General features: G+C 45.6%; 1 protein-coding gene across 1 annotated transcript in view; it reads left to right on the top strand.

Annotated features, from left to right (window-relative positions):
- The window catches only part of LOC145405064 (thioester-containing protein 1 allele R1-like), a 74,157-nt gene that overhangs the window by 11,741 nt on the left and 40,824 nt on the right, over positions 1-21,592 (top strand). Inside the window, exon 2 of the mRNA XM_080276567.1 lies at positions 3,374-3,459. Coding sequence (XP_080132693.1) covers positions 3,383-3,459 — 77 coding nt within the window. The 5' untranslated portion in view covers positions 3,374-3,382. The remainder of the gene's footprint in view (positions 1-3,373; positions 3,460-21,592) is intronic.

Here is a 21,592-nt window from a genome sequence, read left to right on the forward strand (position 1 = left end):
GTATTTATCTATTCTATCTATCTGTGCTGGTGTCATTGGCCTCAGCGCTGGACTTGCCTCAAGGTGTTCCCTTACTTCATGGCTTTTTTCCCACGATCATTCTCCCCCCTATTCCTCCCCCCACTTCCACTTCCCCTTCTTCTCTATCGATGTCTTTCTCTTCCACTTCTGTCGCTTTCTTCCTCCCCACTCCCTCCGTTTTTCTATCCCTCCCTCCTACTTCCTCTTTCCCTTCCTTCATATCGATACCTTTCTCTTCCACATTCTGTACCTTTCTTCCTCGTTTTGATCCCTCTATTTTCATCCCAATTTCTCTTCCCCTTCTTTATCAGCGTCCTATTCTTCCATTTTTTGTCTCTTCCATTTTTTTTTGTCTTTCTCTCCTATTATTCCCCTTCTCTTCCCTCTCTCCTACTTCCTCTTCCTTATATCTGTTGATTTTCCCCTTTTAGTCTAGTATTTTTTTTTGTCTATCATATCTCCATCCTCTCTCTCTCTCTCTCTCTCTCTCTCTCTCTCTCTCTCTCTCTCTCTCTCTCTCTCTCTCTCTCTATCTATCTATCTATCTATCTATCTATCTATCTCTCTCACACACACATTTCTGTTCATTTTTTATTCACTCCCTATTCAATTAACTCCCCCTCCCTCTTTCTACTCTTACGTCGTCCATTCTCGGTCTGTGTCCCTTCCTGTCTGTCCGTCTGTCTGTTCGTCCAATGACCCGTTACTCAATTACCAGTGATTTTTTTCGACGTTTTTACTCCCTCCTACTTCCGCTCGTAACGGCGTGTGCGCGTCCCTCGTGGATGTGAAAGTAATGAATTGGCGTCGCGAAGTTTGTTGCCGGATACCATGTAAATTATTTCTACTGGGAGCTTATGATATTGATATAAAATGAAGAAAAAATAATGTATATACAAAGACACCCCGGACATTGCTTACAAATCCCTTGTTGATATGTATGATTTGTCAGATATGAATCCCTTAACATCTTTTGAGTAAATCTGTGGATGGGAAATGCCTGTCCATGGTTTTAGCCCCTAAGTAAGTGAACATGTAGCAGTCGAAAAAACAAAAAGAAGAAAGGCAAAACGAAAAAGAAAAATGGAAAACTCGCAAGTCGAATAAACCATAAGGTTGGGAAATCATATTGTACTTCGCTTCCTGTCTGTCACGCCGTTACAGTTCAGATAATTAAGGTTTTTATTAAGCATTGCGATATCTTAGGTGCTTTGATCTACCGAGATGGCATGTAATATCTAATGATTATAGAACTCGACAAATGATGAAATAATTAGCTATGTGGCAAGCTTTAAGTATGAATAATCTGATACTGCTTCTGGGCCTCAGTTAGGCTGCAGCACATTACAGGCAAATGATGAGAATACGAGTTTTGTGACGAGCAGGTATATATTGTGTTCGGTGAAATATATTTTATAGAGCGTAAGCGGTACATGTAAAGAGTATTTAACCTGTACAATGGAGTTGGAAAAAAGTACTACAGCTAGATTTCAGTGGAATCGCCTTGATTTTATTTATTTATTTATTTATTTTTTGCCCCACCGCTGCGATGAAATATTGCATCGTGTCGTCAGGAAGTAAACACGTTCACCTTTGACTCATGGTCTTCTTGTTTACTGCTTGTACCATTGTTAATAGTCAATGTAGCTGCACAGAGTCAAAGTAGTGAAAGCAGCCTGTTGTCTGTTGTTATACCGATATTGCTGGGGTGTTATTCCTTCCATGCATGTCGAACGCTCTACTGTATCAAGTGGTAAGATTAAAGTGAATGTATTCTATTCCCACTACAAGCCTATACCGTACTCTCTTTACTCTAATTTGCCCTAGGTTTTCGTCCTTCTTCAGTCTATTTCAGCAGGCTCAGTGGCAGAAAAAGACAGTACTACGGCCCTATACACGTTTCCATACCACTTCTTCGTGACTAGCATCATATACTTTACGCTCAGTTTCAGGTAGCTCAGTGTCAGAAAAAAATATATATATATACTACTGTGACCCTATATCATATCTATAACACTTCTTCGTGACTACCATTATATTCTAGCGTTAATCTAATGTTAATACCGGTACTCCATATTTATGTTGGGGCGACGGTAAATTTAGGCATAGTTAGAAGTATGGGAACTCAGTATGGAGTAATGTCACCAGTATTATTGTTTGACTGCCGTCGTTTTGCGTCATTTAAGGGGGTGAATCGGTGCATGGCGTCATCGTAAAAAAAAAATAATAAAACTCTAACAGCGCATCATTTTGTAACGTTGGTGAGTCAAGCCAATTGCAGGATGTTGCAATTAGTGAGAAGTTTGCAACACTAGGAGGCTCTATTCTCGCCAGCCTAGGAGACTTGCAAGATTTCTTTCACCTTCACTTGGCTCGGAATTTCGTCCTTATGTAATTTATTTCACATAGCTCAATGGCAGAAAAAGTATGCTACGACTCTAGGGACTTCCCATAGCACTTCTTCGTGACTAGCATCATTCAAGTATTAATCTCTTGTTAGAACCCAGCATTCAAGATGGAGAGATGACAGTTTTAGGCGAAGTAATAGAAAAAAAGGTTTAACACTTCTTCCTTAGAGGTTTATTTTGAATCTAATGCTTTGATATCTTCTTGTATATGTTTTTGCTAGTATAGGAGAGGCATTAATGACACAAATGATTAACAGAGCGTAACATACAAAAATAGTCACGAAGAAGTGCTAGAAAGTCACCTACGTCGATGACAATACGAAGGGCTGTTTGTAGGTGGCGTTCCAGCTATTGGTCCTTCGGGGTGACGTCACGGGGGAGGGGCGCTGGGATTGGTGCTTTTCAGGCCCCCCTTGTGTAACGGGTTATGTGCGGGGTTGTCTTTTGTTGATTTTTTTGCTTCCCTATGAGGCGTAAACACTTTCATTCTTCAGAGGTCTTTCCTTAGCGGAGTAATATTAAGAGGTAGTCAAATAAATATGTGCCGAAGTGGTTTGGGAGGGGGAGAGATAGATAGACAGACAGACAGACAGACAGATACAGAGAGAGGAAGGGGGGAGATGTAATATCATTCCAATTTTGGATGTTAATTTAATTTTGATGTTCAGTATCATATCCTGTTTACCGTTACGATTGATAATTGCATCCTTGAGCAAATAGTTTTAAATTTACCCCATACTCAAAGTGATGATGATGATGATGATGATGATGATGATGATGAGGAGGAGGAGGAGGAGGAGGAGGAAGAGGAGGAGGAGGAGGGTTATGATGATAATCATGATAATGATATGATAATGATGATAACTTTAGGATCAACATTATAGTCTTCATGTAGCTTAATAGTGTGAGGTAATTTGTGGAAGTAAGTGTAATTTGTTTCTCAGGCTGCGACGATGCGGGTGTGGGCGGCTGCGGTGGTGGCGGCTGTGGCTGTGGTGGGCGGACTGGTGGGCGGCGCCAGGGCAGAGGGGTGAGTTACCTTACCTTACCTACACACACACACACACACACACACACACACACACACACACACACACACACACACACACACACACACACACACACACACACACTTACAGACTCACATTCCACATGCTCGTTTAGGCTACAGGTAAGTCTGCGTGCAGTGAGCCTACCCATGCATACATACGAGTACGGTACATACATACATACATACATTCATCCATACATACACTCATATAAGGTAGGCCTACAGTTATGCAGAAGACAGACAGACAGACAATTATGCCTATACACTGATAAATATATGCTCACCCTCATGTTTACAAGCACAGTCTCTCACGCACACTGATATGATTGCCCTATGTACACACATCACTCACTCACACACACACACACACACACACACACACACACACACACACACACACACACACACACACACACACACACACACACACACACACACACACACACACACACACACACACACACCATATCTCGACACCTGTGCGTGCTTGTTATGGGCGTATCCTACATTGTCTTACCTAATTCATTATTTTACAAGGGTATTCACGTAACCCTCCGTCTGGCATACGACTTTATTAACAGAAAAACATGCAGATGATGGTGTGTGTGTGTGTGTGTGTGTGTGTGTGTGTGTGTGTGTGTGTGTGTGTGTGTGTGTGTGTGTGTGTGTGTGTGTGTGTGTGTGTGTGTGTGTGTGTGTGTGTGCGTGCGCGCGCGCGCGCGCTCGGGTGAAAACGACTCCCATCACCGTGAAATCGGAATGGACTTGGGCTGCTGGGTGCTTTCTCTTTCCCACCTCGCTGTGATGATTGAACTGCCGTGCCAATCAATTACGTTGTGCTTTGTCACCGTAATTTCGTCGTGGGAGAGACTTGTAGGTGTTTGCTGCAGGTTTTCAGGTGTTATAAGCCACTACCTATTAGCCCGCCTGCCTTTTCTGCCAATCCGAGGTGAAAAAGTTGTTGATTTTGTCGTTGCCCATTTATTCGTCTGCCTTTTTTGCAAGCTTGTGAAGAAAAAGTTATTGGATCAGTCCGTGAAACACTAAGTCTGTACCACAGTTTTGTTACGAATCTGTAAACTCACTGCTGATTATTGTAGTCAAAAGAAATACACGGTAACCATCTTCCCTGTTCGGTGTTAGGAAAATTTACAACTGGTGCATCACAATGAAAATCTTGCCTCTACACGTGGAGAAAGTTCGATGTTTCCGCTTTGTATTCGTCAGAGTTTGGGAAGATACTTTTTTCTCCGTCTGTACATTCAGATCTGGTGACTAAAAAGATGTCTGTTCTCTGATTACCGATTGATGTTTCGGTAATGTCGTTGGTGTCCTTCTACAGCAGCTAAATTTATACTTTCATATTGGTTTTATTTCCTTTTTATTAATTTTGCTAATATTTCCTCGTCATAAGGAGGTCTAAAAGGGGAATAAAGGTGAGTGACGTTAACTAAAATAAAATTCCAGGATATCCTGATCTTCCTATAGTTGTTAAATGTGCCAGTGCCGTGTGTGTGTGTGTGTGTGGGTGTGTGGATGTGTGTGTATGTGGGTTGTGTGTGTGGGTGTGTGGATGTGTGTGTGTGTGTGTGGGTGGGTGTGGGTGTGTGTAGATCGAAGTATTGTCAGGAAATAATTGTGAGGGAGTTAAAAAAAAAAAAACTGAAGGAGAATTAAGAGAAATGGGCAGAGTTAGAGGTAGAATGTGGAGAGATTTCAACGATACAGTAAGTAGTAAGCATTCAGGAGGATAGAAAACGGGAGGAAAGAGTTGGTGAGAGAGAGAGAGAGAGAGAGAGAGAGAGAGAATAGGATAAGGTTGGGATAGAGGGAGCGTCGGTGGGGTAGCGTGGGTGAGAGAGGCAGGGGTGAGTCATGTACGTAATATTAACCAGCTTCTGAGGGTGTACATGGGCTAGCTACACAGGCGCACATAATCATTTCCGGACACACACACACACACACACACACACACACACACACACACACACACACACACACACACACAAGCGTTCTGACTGCATTCATGAGCAGAAAAACCGGAGCGAATTCAAGATCAAGAGAAGTGCAAGGATGAAAGTAATGATATGCTTGAGAGAGAGAGAGAGAGAGAGAGAGAGAGCGTACTGTTACTTCTATGTATTGTCCTGACCTGTACCCCACCACACCTGCCCCCCAATACACAATACAAACTATATAGCACTTACAATACACAACCTTGGCCAGGCTGTTGAAAGGCGCGTGGAACAAAGGCGAATGACAGCTGCGGGCGTGGGTACACACTGGGTTTGGGTGACGGTGCTGTTTGGGTGTGGGTGTGGGTGGGTGGATGGATGATGTATTGGTGTGAGTTTGTGAGTAGGTACAGTGTGGGTGTGGGTGTTGTGGGAGAGTTATATGACTGGATGAGTGAGTCGGTTTCACGTGGTTGTGGATGCGGTGTAACTGAGGGTATGGATGGTGTATGGATGTGGGCGGGTGGGTGTTGTGCTGGTGTGGAGGTTGTATGGATGTGGGTGGATGCGCTGTTGGTGGGGATAGGACATGGTTATGGTTATGGGTGGGTGGGTGGGTGCGGTATGGAAGAGGGTGGCAGTGAAGGTCGTGTGTGTGTGGGTGGGTGCAGGTGTGGGGGCGAGTTCCACCACACTCAGCCTGTCCCAACCCAACCACACCATCTGGTCCTCCTTCCCCTGCCTCCCTCTTCCCTCTCTTCCTAACCTGCCTACTCTCCTCTCGCACCTGTCCTCCCCTTTTGCCTTTCTTAGCGTCTACCTGCTTTCCTTTCCTACCTTCCTCAACCACTGCCTCTCATCCTCTTTAGCCTTCCTCCCATCTTGCCCTATATTCCCACCTTACTGTCTTCATATCCTTCTTCCTCACCTTCCTCTTTGTCTTTATACCTTACCTACCTTCCTGTCTGCGGTACACTCCTGTCTCTCTGCTTACCTATCTGTCTCTTTGCCTAGCCTCCTGTCTCCCTGCCTGCCCACCTGTCTCCCTGCCTACCCCTCTGTCTACCTGCCTACCCACCTGTTCCCCTCCCAACCCTCTTTCCTCACCAGCCTTCCTGACCCAACTGCTACCTTGCATAACTCAGTTTCCTCCCTGCCTCACTGCCTGCCTCCCACGCATGTATACCTGCTTCCTAAATCCTGTTACCTCACCCTCTCTCTCTCTCTCTCTCTCTCTCTCTCTTCTCTTCTCTTCTCTTCTCTTCTCTTCCCATGCCTTCCCTTTTCTTTCCTTCCCTTCCCTCCTCTCCTCTCCTCTCATCTCCTCTCCTCTCCTCTCCTCTCCTCTCCTCTCCTCTCCTCCCCTCTCCTCTCCTCTCCTCTCCTCTCCTGCCAGCCTCCACCCTCTTAATGACCCACGCCTCATAAACCATAAATAATTTTCACCGTCATATTATGAAGTGAAACCAGGCAATCCAAGTTTTACTCAAATTTTTCGTTATTATCCAATTTTGTACGTGTGAAAATAATGATCACGTGGTAAAGACTTTAGAGAACTTTGTCACTATCATTCTGTCAGTCTGTCTATCGATCTATCTATCCTACTATTTTTTTTTTATTCATCTACCTTTATATGCATCCATCAGCCTTTTTCTCCATGTCTGTACCCATTCATCGATGTATATCTGTCATCTTTATCAATCCGTCCATCAATCTGTATCTTTCCATCTGTACATATCCATCAGCCCATATCTAACCTTCCATCATGTCTCTATCCATCCATCCATCCTTCCATCCATCCATCCTCTGTTGTCATAAGTCGTAGGCGTCACTAGTTCCCCGAATTTGTCTTCTTTACGGGTGTGGCTGCGGTCTTGTGTGTTCATTCGCCCACTTTTTCCTGTTTTTGTTCTGTTCTGTGTTTTTCTTCCCAGTGGGTATTTCTTCCTGTATCCCTGCTTCCTCTCCCTTCACCCTTCTCTCGTCTTTCCGTTTCTACCTTCCCTTGCTTCTCCCTTTCCCTTACTCTTCCCTTTCCCTTACTCTTCCTTCGCTCCCAGTTAATCTCCTCCTCATTGCTTCTTTCGTCTGCTCTCTCCCCCTCTGTTACTTCCCATTTCCTCTGCTCTCTCCCTCTCTTATTTCGCCTTCTTTTCTCTCCTTTCCTCTCTTCCCTCTTCTTGTCTCCTTTCCCATCTCCTTTCTTCCTTTCTCCTTTCCCCTCTCCTTTCTTCCTCTCTCTTCCCTCTCTTCCACCTCCCCACGTCGTCTCTCCTTTTCCTTCCCCTTCTCACCCCTCTCACCTGATCACACAACGCAGCTTCCATGCCTCACGCGACCTTGCCCGTTCTTATCTGCTATCAAACCCACCAGTGCCCCACCCATAGCCTCACCTCTACCCTGCATCGCCACCACCAACACCTTATATATCCCCAACCCTCACCTTTACCTCCCCAACCTGCTCTGTATTGTCCTAGACCTTACCTATTCTCTGCCTATCGTCCTCCTTTACATATTTTCCTGTCTTTGCACGTTTTCTCCTTCCCTTGCCACCACTACCACCACAACCACCACCACCACTTTATGTATCTCCTTCCCCTCCTTCCTCCATCCCTCCATTTCCGTCCCTCCTTCACCCCTCTCTTCCCTTCTCTCTCTGTCCCCTCCCCTTCCCCTCCCTCCCCCTCCCTCACCCTTTCCTCCCTCCCACTCATTTCCACTCCCCTTCCCACAACTAGACCCTACCCAGACCTCCCTTCCTGTCACCCAATCCTGCCCTACTGTTCTTACCTTCCTCAGTTTTTACCCACGCCTACCCATTCTCTGTTCTACCCTCCCCACCCCCCACCCTTCTTTTCCGTCTCTACCCTACACCTCCATCTTTCTTTTCCTCCTCTCTACCCTTCCTCTTCTCCACTCTCTCCTCTCCCCCTCTGCTCCACCCTTCACTACTCCACCCTCCCCTCACCTTCTCTGTTCCACCCTTCCCTCCTCCTCCCTCCCCTTCTCCTCCCTCCCCTTCTCCTCCTTAACTCTCCTCTCCTTCACCCCCCCCCCCGCATCCCTCTCCATCTTTCAGTCTTTCCCACCTTTCTCCCCTTCTCCACATTTCTCCTTCTATACCTTCCTCCATCACTTTCCTCTCCTTCTCCACTCTCCATCCCGTCGCCTTCGTCTCCACCACCCTCTTCTCCTCCGATACCCTCCTCTCCTCCTCTTCCACAATTGTTCTTACTCTTCCTTTTCTCTCTTTTTCTCCATCCTCTCCTCCCTCTTCACCCTCTTGTTTCCTCATCCTCCATCCTCCCCTCCAAATCCACGTCTCTCTTTATTCCAACCAAATCTTTAAATTGTCTTCACCCATTCATTGTTACCCATTCCAATACAGTACATTCTTTTTGCCATATATGAACACTCACTATCCCTCTCCATATCACCACCACACCATTCTCTCTCTCTCTCTCTCTCTCTCTCTCTCTCTCTCTCTCTCGTTCTACTGTTTCCCCTCCTTCCCATCCCTTCTCCCTCCCATTCCTCTTTTTCCTTCTTTCCCTCTGCCTCCCACCTCCCCTGTCCTTCATGTCTTTCCCTCCCTTCTCTCTCCCCCTCCTTCTTCCCTTCCTCCCTCCCTCCTCCCTCTCCCTTCTCCTTTACTTCCTCCCTCCTCCATCTCTCCCTCCTCCCCGCTTCTCATCCGCAATCCCTCATATCTATCTTTAAATAACCAGTTTCTCTCTCTCTCTCTCTCTCTCTCTCTCTCTCTCTCTCTCTCTCTCTCTCAAAAAAAAAAAAAAAAAAAATGCTCATTACTTCATTCTCCCATTACTCCCACCATCCCCATTACCCCACCTCAGTTACTCCGTCACTCCATTACCCCACCCCACCCCATTCCCAGCACCCCATTAAATCCCCATTACCCTCATCTCCCCCCCATTACCCACGTTACCCCGACCCCCCATTATCCATTACCTCATTCCCCCCACTGACCCCTGGTATTTCCCCAACCCCCCATCCCTGTTACCCAATATCCCATGCTATTACTCATTACCCATTACCCCATCCTTCATTACCCCATCATCATTTTCTAACCTATCCCATCCCTCTCCCTCCTCCCTCCCCCTTCCTTCCCTCTCCCTCCTTCCTCCCCCTCCTTCCCCCTTCCCCCTTCCCCCTCCTCCGCTGACCAAATGGGTGAGGGCTGGTCTCTCGTCCATCCCGTATTAGGCGACGTCACTCACCTTGTACACTCCCCTTCCCCCCCCACCTCTCTCTCTCTCTCTCTCTCTCTCTCGAATAATATCGTGGTTATAATATCATCAGCATCAGCATCCGCATCCTTTTGTGCATGACCTCCTCCTCCTCCTCTTCTTCTTCCTCCTCCTCCTCCTCTTCCTCCTCTTCCTTCTCTTCCTCCTCCTCCTCCTCCTCCTCCTCCTCCTCCTCCTCCTCCTCCTCTTCCTCCTCCTCCTCCTTCTTGCTTTACTATCCTTATCCTTCAGCATGTAGAGTTAGATCTTGTAGTCATAGTTTTCTTTAACAAGCAGCCTCGAAATGACCATAAGGTCTGTTGCTGTTTGGTTTCCTGTGTAATCCTGTGTAATCCTCCTCCTCCTCCACTTCCTCCTCCTCCTCCTCCTCCTCAACCTTTTCTTCTTATATTTGTCCATGGTATCATCCTTTATCATCAAAATTATCATTATCTTAAGTTATTTTCCTGCTGTATGCGTCACCCTCTTTTACTGTCTTCCGTCTTTCTCTTGCCTTCACCTCGATTCTCTCTCTCTCTCTCTCTCTCTCTCTCTCTCTCTCTCTCTCTCTCTCTCCCCTCCCATATCTACAGTATATTAATCTGTCTGTTTGTCTGTCTGTCAGTCCATCTCTTTATCTTTTCCTGCCACATTTCTTCTTTATTTCATTTCCTTTTCCTCCTTGTCCCTTCATTTTTCTTCATCTCCTCCTCCACTCCCCATATCTTATTTTCATCTACTCCGGATATTTTTTTTTCTTTCATCCCTCCTTCTCTTCTCCCATTAACTTTTCTTCCTCCTCCTCCTCCTCCTCCTCTCTTCCATGTCTCACTGCCGCGCCTACCAATTCCGTTTTTTGTTGGGATAGCATTTTCTTTTAGCGTGCAACGGGGATCTATCCTAAACGGTGGCTGGAACCTGTTTGGGCAGCTGGGGTTGGGTGGGAGGTGCTTGGAATACGCAGAAATCACCCCCGCTAAACACACACACACACACACACACACACACACACACACACACACCAGTACAATCATCTCAATTGTACATGTCTTCGTTTATCGCAATCTTATCAGTACATTTGGCTCTTTTGTACACCTGTTTACCTTTATCATTGTTTCATCACTACGCGCATTTCTTTTTGACATTACAGTATTTTTTTTCTTTTATTTTATCCCTTCATAGTAACAGCCTTCAAGTGTAGTGGTTAGAATGTCCCTATCGGCGTGACGGATTTGCCTTTGGTTCACAGGTCTGGTTCCCGATGATTGGCTGGAGATTTTGTGGTCATTTAGTAGCAACAGGAGTATCAGATCTACCCCTGAACCTCTTCTCTGTTGACGTGTTCTTATTTTACTTATTTATTTATTTATTTTGACTACCAGACGATTTTATATTTAATGGAGGGGTTTGGGATGGCCTTCATCAACCCCCTTTCTACTAGGGCGCTCTCCTTAGCTGAAAAAAACCGTCTGATTGTAGCATAAATAAAATAACAAGGATGAGATGGAGGGATGGAGTGGAGAGGTATATGAGAGAGGGGGGTGTGAGCTGGCAGCAGGGCAGTGAAATGGCGGGGGACAGAGCGACATGGAGGCGATTTGTTTGTGGCCAATCCTTACGGGATTAAGGCGTCTGGCAATAGATAGATAGATGGATAGTCTTTGAATGGAAGGGGTTATTATATTGAACAGCGCCAGCCTAGCCCCGGTACCCTACACCTCCAAGGGGGGAAAACGACATTGGCTGTGACCGTTACCATTTTAGTATAACCGCTGTGGGAACTCAAACACTGATGGTTTTTGTAGCTACGGCTTCGAGGTCAACGAGGTAGGCTAATTCGGAGAGTTTTTAGAATTATTAGCCATCTTGCTGGGTATTGGTGGTGGTGGTGGTGGTGGTAGTAATAGTAGTAGTAGTAGTAGTGGTGGTGGTGGTGGTGGTGGTAGTTGTAGTACTAGTAGAAAAAAGTAGTAGTAGTAACAGTATTGCATCATAATGAGTAGAATCAGGGAGCGTGGAGTTAGGGAGGTATAATCGCATGTAGCCTTTACAGAACGCCATAATTCCGCCTCACATTACCTGCTCCGGAAATCCTTAGGGCGGGGGTACCTTATGTGACGACCCACTCAAGGTCACACATTAGGATTTTTTATTACACGATGCCAAAAAAAGAAAGACAAAAAAGAAAGAAAAGGTAAGAAAAAAATCCAGCAAACATCCCGCCCATGAAACCTGCAACAAGACCTCGAGCATAGTGGTGAAGGACGAGGGGGTGAAGAGTCTATAAATGACTTTTCTGAGTCTTATAAGATTCTTGGTGCAATGTTGAGATGGATTTGTCTCAAACTTCTTATGAAAAGATTGTGTTGTGTACATTGCGACAGGGGACACCTGGAATCTGGGGTATGGATTCTTTTCAGTTCAATTTTTTTCGTTCCTCTGTTTATCATATTTAAAAAACAACAACATAGGATGAAACAAAGAGCTTTAAAGGCCTGAATGAATGGCTCTGTAAAGTAGCCTACTCGAATTTATTCCTATTTGTTTGTTTCATTTTACTCGTCTGTTTCATTTTCTGTCATCTTGGTTTTCCCTCCACCGTGTTGAAGTGGGAAACAAGGCTATGCTGATGGCGGTTTAGCTACAGCCCTGATCTTTGGTCCCAGTTATTGTCTGTCCCCGGTGCCTCTCCTACGCACACCCTTTCTCCCGCAGCATTACCAGCCCACACACCACTCTTAATGGCACACCTCCTTCCTCGCCATCATATCCCCGCTTCTCATTTTCCTCCCATCGCCTCTCCTCTCGTCTCCCTCATTCCCCTCTCTCCTCTCCCTCCTTCCTCCCTCGCCTCTCCCCCCTTCCTCCCTCTCATTTCCCTCCTTCCTCCCTTTCCTCTCCCTCCTTCCACCCCTTTTCTCCCCTCTCCCTCCTACCCCCCGTTCCTTCCATCTCTCTCTTTCCCCCCTTTTCTCCAAAATCTTTCCTTCCCCCCTTTCCTCCTATCTCCCTCCTTCCCCCTTTTCCTCCTATCTCCCTCCTATCCCCTTTCCTTCTTTCTCCCTTCAAACCCCCCTTTCTCAGTATTCTACCTCCCTGCTCACCTTTATTTAAGCACCTCGTCTACAGGCAACAAGAATGACTTAAAAGAGGACGAGTTAGGGCTAAAGAAGTTAAGTTTCCTTCATGTTTTCCCCGTTTCCATTTTCTGTCCATTCTCAGGGTTCTTCCTTTCTCTCCTTCCCTCCGTCCTTGCCTTCTTGCTTCCTTCATATCTTCCTTCCTTACTCTTTTCACCTCTCCACACCATCAGTATTCACACATCCTCCTTTCTTCATTCCTTCACACCCTCCATCTCTCCCCCCTCTTGTCACCCTCACCCCTTCTCTCCCTTACCCCCTCCCCCTCCCCCTGGCAAGGTGAACTTTTAACCTTATCTGACCTCACTTCAGGATCTTAGTATGTTATCGCTGTTTTTTTTTTCCCCTGCTTGTTAAACCCCCTAGTGTCAGATATAGGTATTATCATCCCAGTCTTGGTTTAAATGATCACACGTAGATAAAGAGAGAGAGAGAGAGAGAGAGAGAGAGAGAAAGAGAGAAAGAGAGAGAGAGAGAGAGAGTTACCCCAAGCAAGTCAGAACCGAAACGCGTTAAAAAAAAAAAAAATGGCTTAAAAACTATTGGTACTAATCCCTAATCTGAAGCTTTTAAAATAGCAGGTAAAATACATGAAGTGACAAATAGCCTAATAATGAACTAGTTAGTATAATTATTGATAGTGTTGCGTCAGACGTGCAGTTAATTACACAGTACGGTAGGCGGTGTCTTAATATTGCACGACACTGGTTTTAGGTTAATTGCCAGGTTGACTCATCACCTGTATTGTCATGATGTTAATTATCCTGCCCTCTCGCTATTTGGGGGGTTGTTGTTATTTGCCATTGTTTGTATAGTCGGGCAATGTGTCAAGTGTTTAATGACTTACGGAATTAATAAAAAGTGTGTGTGGGGAGGGTTGTTTTGTGTGTGTGTGTGTGTGTGTGTGTGTGTGTGTGTGTGTGTGTGTGTGTGTGTGTGTGTGTGTTTAAAGGTGAAATTTATAACCTTAGAGGAAGATAATGTGGGATCAACTTATACGGTATATATTTTCAAGTAATTTTATATCGTTCCCTTCCACTCCCCCCTTTTCGTATTACATGGTCATCAGCAGTATCACAAACTCGTAAAATATTTGTTTTTAAGTGCAGTGTGTCCAGGCAGAGCGAAGTGTACGGATCTTGAATCAGGCTCTGTCATATTGTTTTTATTTTTTCTTGGAGGGAACCATCTTGCGTTCTGGCCTTTGGTTCCTTCTTCCATGCATAATAAAAAATGAAGGATCTTGGGAGCTGTTCATTCTTCCTGTTGGTTGTAAAGGAGTGTAGTTAGCTGGATTCAACAGCTATAGCTTCCCAAACAGCTAAATCTGGCCCCGCACAAATCAACAGGAAACGTTAATAGCTCCCCGGATCCTGTTAGCCAAGGCTGTGACCGAGGAGACTGTAATGCGAAGGAAGCCTGCATTCAGAACCCGTGACAGGTAATTGGAGGGAGATTAGCGTACCCGCGAGGGGGATTAGAGTTTCTGAGAGGGGGATTATCGTATCAGCTAGGGAGTTTAGCGTACGCGAGGGGAATTATCGTATCTGCGAAGGGGATGAGCGTACCTGCGAAGGAGTTTAGCTTAGGTGAGGGGGATTATCGTACCTGCGAAGGGGATTAGCGTACATGCAAGGGGAGACTGTCTTACCTGAGAGGGGGATTATCGTACCTGCGAAGCGGATTAACGTACCTGCGAGGGGGATTACGTACCGGTTAGAGGGATTATCGTATCTGCGAGGGGGGGAGGGTGATGGGTGGTATGCATGGGTCGCCAAGGTTACGGGCCACTACCGAGGATGGCGATAATTTTACATTTCTCAAGCTGCAGTGGCAACCTTGTACATAGCTCGCATCACCGTGAAAGAGAGAGAGAGAGAGAGAGAGAGAGAGAGCGAGAGCCAAGAGAGAGAGACAGAGAGAGAGAGAGCGAGAGCCAAGAGGGAGTGCTCACGCGTGGAAGGTTCAGATTTAAACACAGCAGCGAATTTAGTACCGTAAAGCAGTGTATTTTACCTTGGGGTTTCTTTTAGCCATGTAGAGAGAACGCAGATGGAGAGACTGACTAGGAGTGTGTGTCAGGAGGAAAGGGAGATCGAGGTTGAGGTGGAGAGAAAGACTAACTATGAGAGTGTGAGTGAGGAGGAGAGGGAGGTCTAGGATACGGTGGAGAGAAAGACTGACTAGGAGTGTGTGAGTGATGAGGAAAGGGAGGTCGCGAATGAGATGGAGAGAACGTAAATTGAGAGACTGACAAGGAGAGTGTGAGCGAGGAGGAGAGGGAGGTCGAGGATGAGTTGGAGAGTTAGAAAAAGATGATTAATAGGCGTAATGTTGAAGGTTGCTCATGTATTTTCCTTTTAACTCCTGTAGGATGGCTTTTAATTTCTCTCTCTCTCTCTCTCTCTCTCTCTCTCTCTCTCTCTCTCTCTCTCTCTCTCTCTCTCTCTCTCTCTCTCTCGTCTATCTTAACTGCCTCCTATTTTTTTTTTTAAGCCATAAGCGACGTAGTGAAGAGTCAGGTGTTTTCTACTTGCTTTCACTTAAGTTTATAGCCGGATATAAATACTTCATGTGTTAGGTCTCCTGTTTGGACACTTAAGTGGTGATGGCCGAGACGTCCTTTGTGATTGGCTGCGTCACAACACTTAGTAGTAGTAGTAGTAGTGGTGGTGGTGGTAGTAGTAGTATTTGTCGTTGTTGTTGTAATTTGGTGTTTTCTTGGTGCTGATCGTCTCCAGGTACAAGACGGATTTTTTTTTTTTTTTTTTTTTGAGGGGGGTTCCCCTTAGGACCATTATGATCTAAGCTACGGTAATATGTAGAAGGAAATGACAGTGTTAGAGAGAGAGAGAGAGAGAGAGAGAGATGGGGGGACTGGGGTGGAAGGCAGTGAAAGTGGTGTTGCAGCGCGGTCAGTCTCCTCCCCGCCATTCTTCCCACCCTCCTGGCTCTCCTTTTTCTCTAGACTTACCTTCCTTCCATCATCTCTCCCCCTCCCCTCCCCTCTACAGTCCTACATCCTTCCTTTATTCCAACATTTATTTCCTGTCTTTCCTCTCCATTCTCTCCTCTCCTCTCCATTCTCTCCTCTCCTCTCCTCTCGTATCCTCCTCGTCCTTCCTCCTCTCCTTCCTGATTCTCTCTCCTGCTTCTCTTTCAGTTCTCCCCTTTTCATCCTTCTCTTTTTCTCCCCTTCATTTTTTTCTTCTCTTCATCTCCCTCTCCATCTCCTCATCCGTCTTTCTTCCTCCACCTCTCCTCTTTTCCTCTGCTCTCTCCCCTCCTCCTTCGCTTCTCGCTCCTTTTCTTCTCTTCCCCCCCCCTCTCCTCCTCCTTCCTTCCTCTCCGTCATAGGATCCTGTCTCTCCCTCTCTCCTTGACCTGTGTGTTACCCTTCAGTGCCTGCCCCCCTCCCCCCCTCTCTCTCTCTCTCTCTCACTCTCACTCATATCCCTTGTATGGACTGAGGAAAGAAGGCAGTACAGTATATACCACTAGCCCTCCTTTCCGTAGCGCTTCTTCGCGACTAGCATATCTCATGTAATAGCTCGTCATTCAAGATGGAGAGATGGCAATTTTAAGCCTAGTTAAAGTGAATAACACAGTTAAGCGAGACCTCGTAGTGAAGGGGGCTTCGGAGCACCTCTTCCTAAGCGATTTATTTTGCGTGCTTTAAGTTCTCTTTCTCTCCATGTTGATTAAGTCGTTTTAATACTTATATACTTTGCCTCAGTAGCTTGCAAGAGGATACTGAGGTGTACTGTAATATGCAGCATAAATCGCTACAGGAGAGGTGTTACGAATTGGCAGCTCATTTAACCTGTGCTGGGCCTCTGGTATGTGACCTCGTTTGTTGTGAAGGCGATACACAAAAACCGAAACGCCTTTTAACGGTGACGCAATAGGGGAGTGGCGTCATAGCAGGGGCGGGGTTTAACTGGTGACGTCACAAAGGGGCGGGGTATAATTAATGACGTCATGATGGAGTAGCGGGGATTGTATTCATAAATTCTCTTTTGCAAGTTACGGCAGAGAATCGATCGTAAAAGTATTTGAGAATCCCACCCCAGGCCTGTGAGGTAAATATTGTCATTAAGTGGGTTACAGAGAGGGGCGGGAGCGTTTAGAGAGGAGGAAGTGAGTGGAAGTGAGTCATTCTTAGTCATCCTGTCATTCTCCCACACCTCCCTAATTGTCTATCACTTCCTGGAAATTTTCTCTTCCTTCCACTTCATTCTCCTTCTTCTTCCACGTCTCTTCCTCCTCATTCTCTTCTTCCTTACTCTCTCCTCCCCTTTATCCTTCATCTTCCTAGTTATTCACACTCCTCCTCCTCCTCCTCCTCCTCCTCCTCCTCCTCTTCCTCCTCTTCCTCCTCCCCTGCTATTTATCTCCCCATCTTCCCACAATCACTCACACTCCAATTTCCCAAACTCGATTTCTTCACGCCATTCTAAGAACTCCCACGGTTCCTAAGATGTCATGTGCCTTTATTGTCGTTGCTTCCTGTACCGTCATGATGTCTCCGCACTGTGATGGCGAACTGCATTATTTTCTCAGTTTCTTTCATCTGTCTTCTCCCACCCCGCCTTTTCCTCTCCCAGCATTGTTTTTCTCATACACGCCCTTCCTAATCTTCCTGTGTCCTTCTCCTTCTCTCTCTCTCCCTCTCCCTCTTCTCTTCCTCCCTCCCACCCTACCCATCCATCTCTGAGCCTAATTTCTCATACACACCCTTCCATTTCCTCCCATGCCCTTCCTCTCCCCGTCCTTTTTTCTCTTCCTTCCCACTCCACCCTTCGTTCTCCCATCCCTCCCTTTCCACACCCAGCCCTCCCTTCCTGCATACACATCTCCCTTCCCACACCCACACCTCCCTTCCTACATACACCCTTCCTTTTCCTTCCATGTCCTTCCTCTCTCTTTTTTCCCCTTCCTCCCCGCCCCAGCCATCCTTCTCCCACACCCCTCCCTTCCCACACACACCTTTCCTCTTTGTTCGTTTTCCTTTTTCTTCTCTCCTCTTCCCTCCCTCCTCCTCCTTCCTCTCTCCCTCCTTCCTTCCTTTTCCCCGATCTTATCCCCTCTTCTCTACTGGAACTAAAGATACTGGTTATCTCAGAAATAATGTTTACAAATGTAGGATGAGGAAATTAAGGATTTTCTTATATATAGATAGAAAAGAGGCGATGAGGGAGCTGATCAAATTCTCTCTCTCTCTCTCTCTCTCTCTCTCTCTCTCTCTCTCTCTCTCTTACGTCACTTGGTGTGGTTGACGGTAGTGCGCCTGCAGTTGTGGATCAGGCATGTGAGTGTGTGTGGGTATGGGTGAGGGTTTTGGGTGTGGGTGTGGGTGTAGATGTGGATGTGGGTGAGGTTGAGGGTGTGGGTCTAGATGAGAGTGTGTGTGGGTGTGGGTGAGAGTGGGTGTGGGTGTTGCAGGTGAGGGTGAGGGCGGGAGAAGGGGAGGCATGTTAATTATTCCTTACTTCCTGTCGGAGTGGACCCACGGTAGGGTTGGTGGAGGCGATGGTGGTCCCTTTCAATAATCCACTCATTCAAATACTGTACTCACTTCACTTCAGCTTGGTCTAAAATTGCCATCTCCTCATCAGGAATACTGATCTGTCCAGTAGGTTAACACTAGAATTTGATGCTGGTCACGAAGAAGTGCCATGGAAAGGATGTAGAGCCTAAGCATCGTCTTTTTTCCACCACTGAGCTGCGTGAAATAAGTTACGAAAAGACGAAATTCTTGGACAGATAAAGGTGAAACTACAACATCAACTTTGTTATTACAGGTGAGAGCGCGGAAAGAGTTAACCTAATCTCTGAAGGTCATTTAGGGAACACGTGTTATTAGATGCGATCAGCCTTCATCCCACATAAGTGTAGTCAAGAATGGGATAAAAAGCTCAGACATGTTCTATCATACATGCTTCAGAAATTATCGTAAAAGTTTGGTAGCTTCACCAAAGATCAGCATTTTAGGTTTCAGTAATAAAAGTCTAACGTTTTTGCCATACACATCCTTTCACTACAATTGACATCCTTTCACTACACTAATACATTGTCACACTGTACGTTTAGTCTACTCGGACTTGACCTAAAATTACCGTCTCTCCTTCTTGAATGCTGTGTTGTAACAATAGATTAACTATAGAATATGATGCTAGTCGTGAGGGCGTGCTTACTTCAGATAGCGCAGTGGCTGAGAAAGACATTACAACGGCCCTACGTCCTTTCCATACCACTTCCTCGTGACGACCATCCTGTTCTAGTGCTTACCTATTACTATGACTCAGCATTCAAGTCTGGGAGATGGCAATTATAGGCCAAGTTAGGGTAAAAAGGGTATAGTAACTGTGCACAAGAATGGTTTATAGGATAATTATCATGGTTGGTGTTGCATTAAGCTATAGACATGGGTGTATGAATAATAATAATAATAATAATGATGATAATAATAATAACGATGATGATCCGCGACAGTTGTGGACACCATAATATACCACTTTGAGAGTTAGCCTGAAAACGCCTTCTGCGTTGAAAGTTTGCGTGATGTGAGCATATGCACGTAAAGTATGAATGCGTGGGCTGCGTGTAAAGCCAGTAACGGTGCACACACACAAAACCTGTTAGACTAGTTAGGTAGGCATGTTTATTTACACACTGCATGGCAAGATTCACCCACGCGATTTACAGAGACTAACAGATAAAGGTTAAATTCAAGGCGTTCTACATAGCCAAGCCTGCTGGTAATATACTCTTATTACCTTAACTTAGCCCAGATTTTCGTCCTTTTGTGGCTTACCTCACATTGATAAAAAGACAATACACAGGGTCTGCATTCTTTTCATGGCACTTCTTCGTGACTAGCATCATAGCCTTGTGTTAATCTATAGCAATAACTCAGCTTTCAAAATGGAGAGATTGTAATTTTAGGCCAAGTTGTAAAATGAGTGTTGTTGTGTATGGCACGTGACCTAACAAAGATTCCTAACCTCTTTAAGTTAGCTGATGCCCAAGTGTGGTTAGATTGGAGGATCGACTTGACTAGTAACCAAGGAGACTCATACCTCCTAAGGCTCATCGAATTTCGTGTAACCACGGCTTAACATTCAGTCGATGGGTGTGGACAAGCCCCATCATGCGAAATCCAAACCGATAGTAGTTACGTAGATAAATTTAGATACCTGCTTACAAGCCGGATTGAGCCACACGAGTGATAGGGAAAGGTTATTTTCAAGGCGTCCTCCAGGGCCAGGCCTCTCGTCCTTATATGTGGTGATGGTTGTGGTGTTGTTATGTAGTTTGCCGTAGTTGGCCATTTAAACATAGAAAGACATCTTTTTAATTTCATTCTTGCCACTGTTAGACAATTGCGTTCAGCTCAGAATGGACTTTAGGAGTTTGATGTAGACTTCATAGACCTTTTGCTACTAGAAGTCTTTTCTTAACTGATTAAACCCGTTTGGAGATGGTAAGAATAAACAAGGAAGGAGGGAAGGAAGGAAGGTGGGTCGGTCTTGGAAGTGAAGATGTTGAGAGCGAGGTGGAGGTTGGTGGAGTGCCAAGGAGGGGTCTTGGGAAAGGTGGGGTTAATTAGTGATGAGGGTAGAGTTGTTAGCTTAAGTTAGTTGTCAGGTTAGGTTAGTTGTTAGGTTGTTAGGTGTTTGGTTAGGTAAGCTGGCTTGCGGATGTCGAGAGTAAGGTGGAGTTCTGGGACGTGAGGTGTAAGGAGGGGATCTAGGTGGAGTGCCAGGGAGAGGAGTTGGGAAAGTTAGGGTGGATCTGTAGGGTGTTGCTGCCAAGGTGGGGAAGGAGACAAAAGAGATGAGGAGGGGAGGGGAAGAGCTTAACGAAGAAAGAGGAGGAGGAGGGGATCTACAGGTGAGGCCTACGAGTTATTTATTTATTTATTTATTTATTTATTTTTAGAAACCCCAGGAATTTACTCGAGCTGATTTTTGATGTTTAAAAATGCTGTATCAACATAGATTTAAATGTCAGCCGTTACGAAGCTACAATTAGTGATGATCTTATGGGTGAATTATGAAGACCATTATCATCTTTAAGATCATCATTAACTGTAGCTCCATAACGTTAGATAATTGGACTCATGTTGATTTAGCATTATTAAACTTATAATTAACCCTATAATAGCTTCCAGAAATTTCCCCCCCTCAAAAAAAAAATCTTGTTATATAGATATTGCCTGGGGTGCTTGTGAAGGAGAGGAAGGTGTAAGGTAAGAGATTAGTGATAGGGAAAGTGAGGGAAGAGAAGGGGAAGGGGGGGATGGGTACGTGAGGAAGGTGAGAATGAGATGAGACAGGCAGACAGAACAAGAGAGAGAGAGAGGGAGAGAGAGAGAGAGAGAGAAAGGAGGTATATGAGAGTAAAGTGTATGAGGGAGGTAAGTAGGATAGGAGGATATGAGAAAGTGAGTGGGTTGTGAGAAAGTGAGTGAGTGTAGTGGTGCCTCCCTGTACCTGGGTCTTGTACACAGGTCCTTGTACCCTTGCCTTACCTGTTCTTCATCCACTCCCTCAATCCAACCCCCCCCCCATCACTCCTACTCGCACTCCTCCTATCCTCTCTCTCGCCTCTGTTGTTCATTTCTTTCCTTTTTTGTTTTATATTCAATACACTGGTCGCTCTTTTACTTTTCATCTTCTGTTCTTGGCACCATTTTGGGCCTAAATTATGTGTCTGATCGGTTCAAATTCGGTTTACAGCATATTCGAACATAGAGGGATAGTGA

The sequence above is a fragment of the Coenobita brevimanus genome, chromosome 65 (assembly GCF_032717465.1).
Source record: "Coenobita brevimanus isolate Jiangsu-jjx chromosome 65, ASM3271746v2, whole genome shotgun sequence".
Lineage (NCBI taxonomy): Eukaryota > Metazoa > Arthropoda > Malacostraca > Decapoda > Coenobitidae > Coenobita > Coenobita brevimanus.